At 54.8% G+C, this 1680-nt stretch overlaps 1 protein-coding gene across 1 annotated transcript in view; it reads left to right on the plus strand.

The window, feature by feature from the left end:
• XRRA1 (X-ray radiation resistance associated 1) overlaps positions 1-1680 on the plus strand; it is a gene marked incomplete at its 5' end in the record, with an annotated part of 4720 nt that overhangs the window by 1194 nt on the left and 1846 nt on the right. The window contains 3 exons of the mRNA XM_010167859.1: positions 175-438; positions 1220-1382; positions 1504-1616. Coding sequence (XP_010166161.1) covers positions 175-438; positions 1220-1382; positions 1504-1616 — 540 coding nt within the window. The remainder of the gene's footprint in view (positions 1-174; positions 439-1219; positions 1383-1503; positions 1617-1680) is intronic.

Here is a 1680-nt window from a genome sequence, read left to right on the forward strand (position 1 = left end):
CTCGGCCCCGCTCTCCTCAGCCCCCCCCTGCAGTGCTGCCTCCAGTGCTGGGGCCACCAACAGCACAAGGACATGGAGCTACTGGAGCCAGTGCAGAGGAGGCCACGAGGATGATGCCAGGGCTGGAGCAGCTCTGCTGTGAGGACAGCATTGATATCCGTTGTGTTCCCCCAGGTCACGTCACATCTCCCCAAAGTCACAAAGCAGCCCCTGATGTTGGAAGCTCCTGCCAAGACCTTTTTGTGGAAACAACTCCCAGCTGTGGTGGAGGCTGTGAGAGATGCTGCTGCACCTGCACGTCTGGCCCAGCCACTGCCCCTCATCAGCTCCGAGACCCCAGCCAGCAGCCAGCAGCCAGCACTGAGGGAAGGGGAAGGTGACTCCAGGCCTCCTCCTGCCTCAGCCGAGGAGGACGTTGCATCCTTCTTCATGACACAGGTGAGGCTGGGCTGTAAGTGTTCAGGACTGCAGGGCTTGGCCAGAAATGGTCCATAGATGGATCTTTGTTTCCTAAGTGAATTAACGGTGTGTATGTGCTGTGGGCACCAGTGGTTATAACCCCCCTTCCATTGCAAGGGATTTAAGGAAGGAAGCACTAGTGAGAAGCATAAATCACACAGAATCACACACAGAATCACACACAGAATCACACACAGAATCACCTGGGTTGGAAAAGTCCTTCAAGGTCATCGAGTCCAACCATGAACCCAACACTGACCAGTCCCCTATGACTAACCCATGTCCCTCAGCACTGTGTCTACACGACTCTTCAATCCCTCCAGGGATGGGGACTCCACCACTGCCCTGGGCAACCCCTTCCAATGCCTCAGAACCCTTGCAGCAAAGAAATTCTTCCTCACATCCCATCGGTGGCCTCTTTCACAGGGTGGCACTGGGCTGAGCTGGCTTGGTGGGTAGTCCCAGTATCATCCCTGCAGCGTCTGCTGGAAAACTCCCTCCTAGAACACACCCAGAGCAGCTTTTTGACATGATTTCCCTGAAAATCTTGGGGTTATCACAGCAAAAATGTCTGTGCTGGGATGGGGGTGGCTCCTCTCTCCTCTGGTCCCACTGAGCAGAGATGGGATGAGGTGATGGCTGCGTGGCTTGATCCCACTGGGAGAGACCTCTGGGCACAGCAGGGCAGGCTCTGGCTGACCCCATCAGTTTAACTGGTAAGAAAGAGCTGCTGTGAATTCCTTTATTTTGCTGCTCTGAGGTGGAAGATGTTTCCAGACCCCTGTTGAGACCCATGGCAGAGGACAGCTTGGAGAAGAGTGAGCAGAGGCAGGAAGGAAGCTCCCAGGTTGTTCCAGAGCAATACAAAGGCTACGAGGAGCTGCTTGGTGGAGCCACAGACCCAGATTTTATTGAGCCAGTTGGTGAGTGAAGATAGCAGAGGGCTCCTGCCCTGAAAAGGCTTGGTAGGTTGATGATCAATATGGTCTACCAAGAAAGAAGCAGCAAAGGCTTTTGTTGTCCTGTTTTCCTTCTGGTTCACAGGGATACAGAAGAACGCCCAGGCGCTGCGCTACGTCCTGAAACACCCCCTGGTTTACCGGGATGCCAAGCCACGACTGGACAGTGTGCAGAAACCCTACGTGCCTCAGAAAAAGGTAAAGAGTTGAAGCCCCACCTGCAGTGCTGCCTCCAGTGCTGGGGCCACCAACAGCACAAGGA

Source organism: Antrostomus carolinensis, unplaced genomic scaffold, assembly GCF_000700745.2.
Source record: "Antrostomus carolinensis isolate BGI_N321 unplaced genomic scaffold, ASM70074v2 scaffold39635, whole genome shotgun sequence".
Taxonomy (NCBI): domain Eukaryota; kingdom Metazoa; phylum Chordata; class Aves; order Caprimulgiformes; family Caprimulgidae; genus Antrostomus; species Antrostomus carolinensis.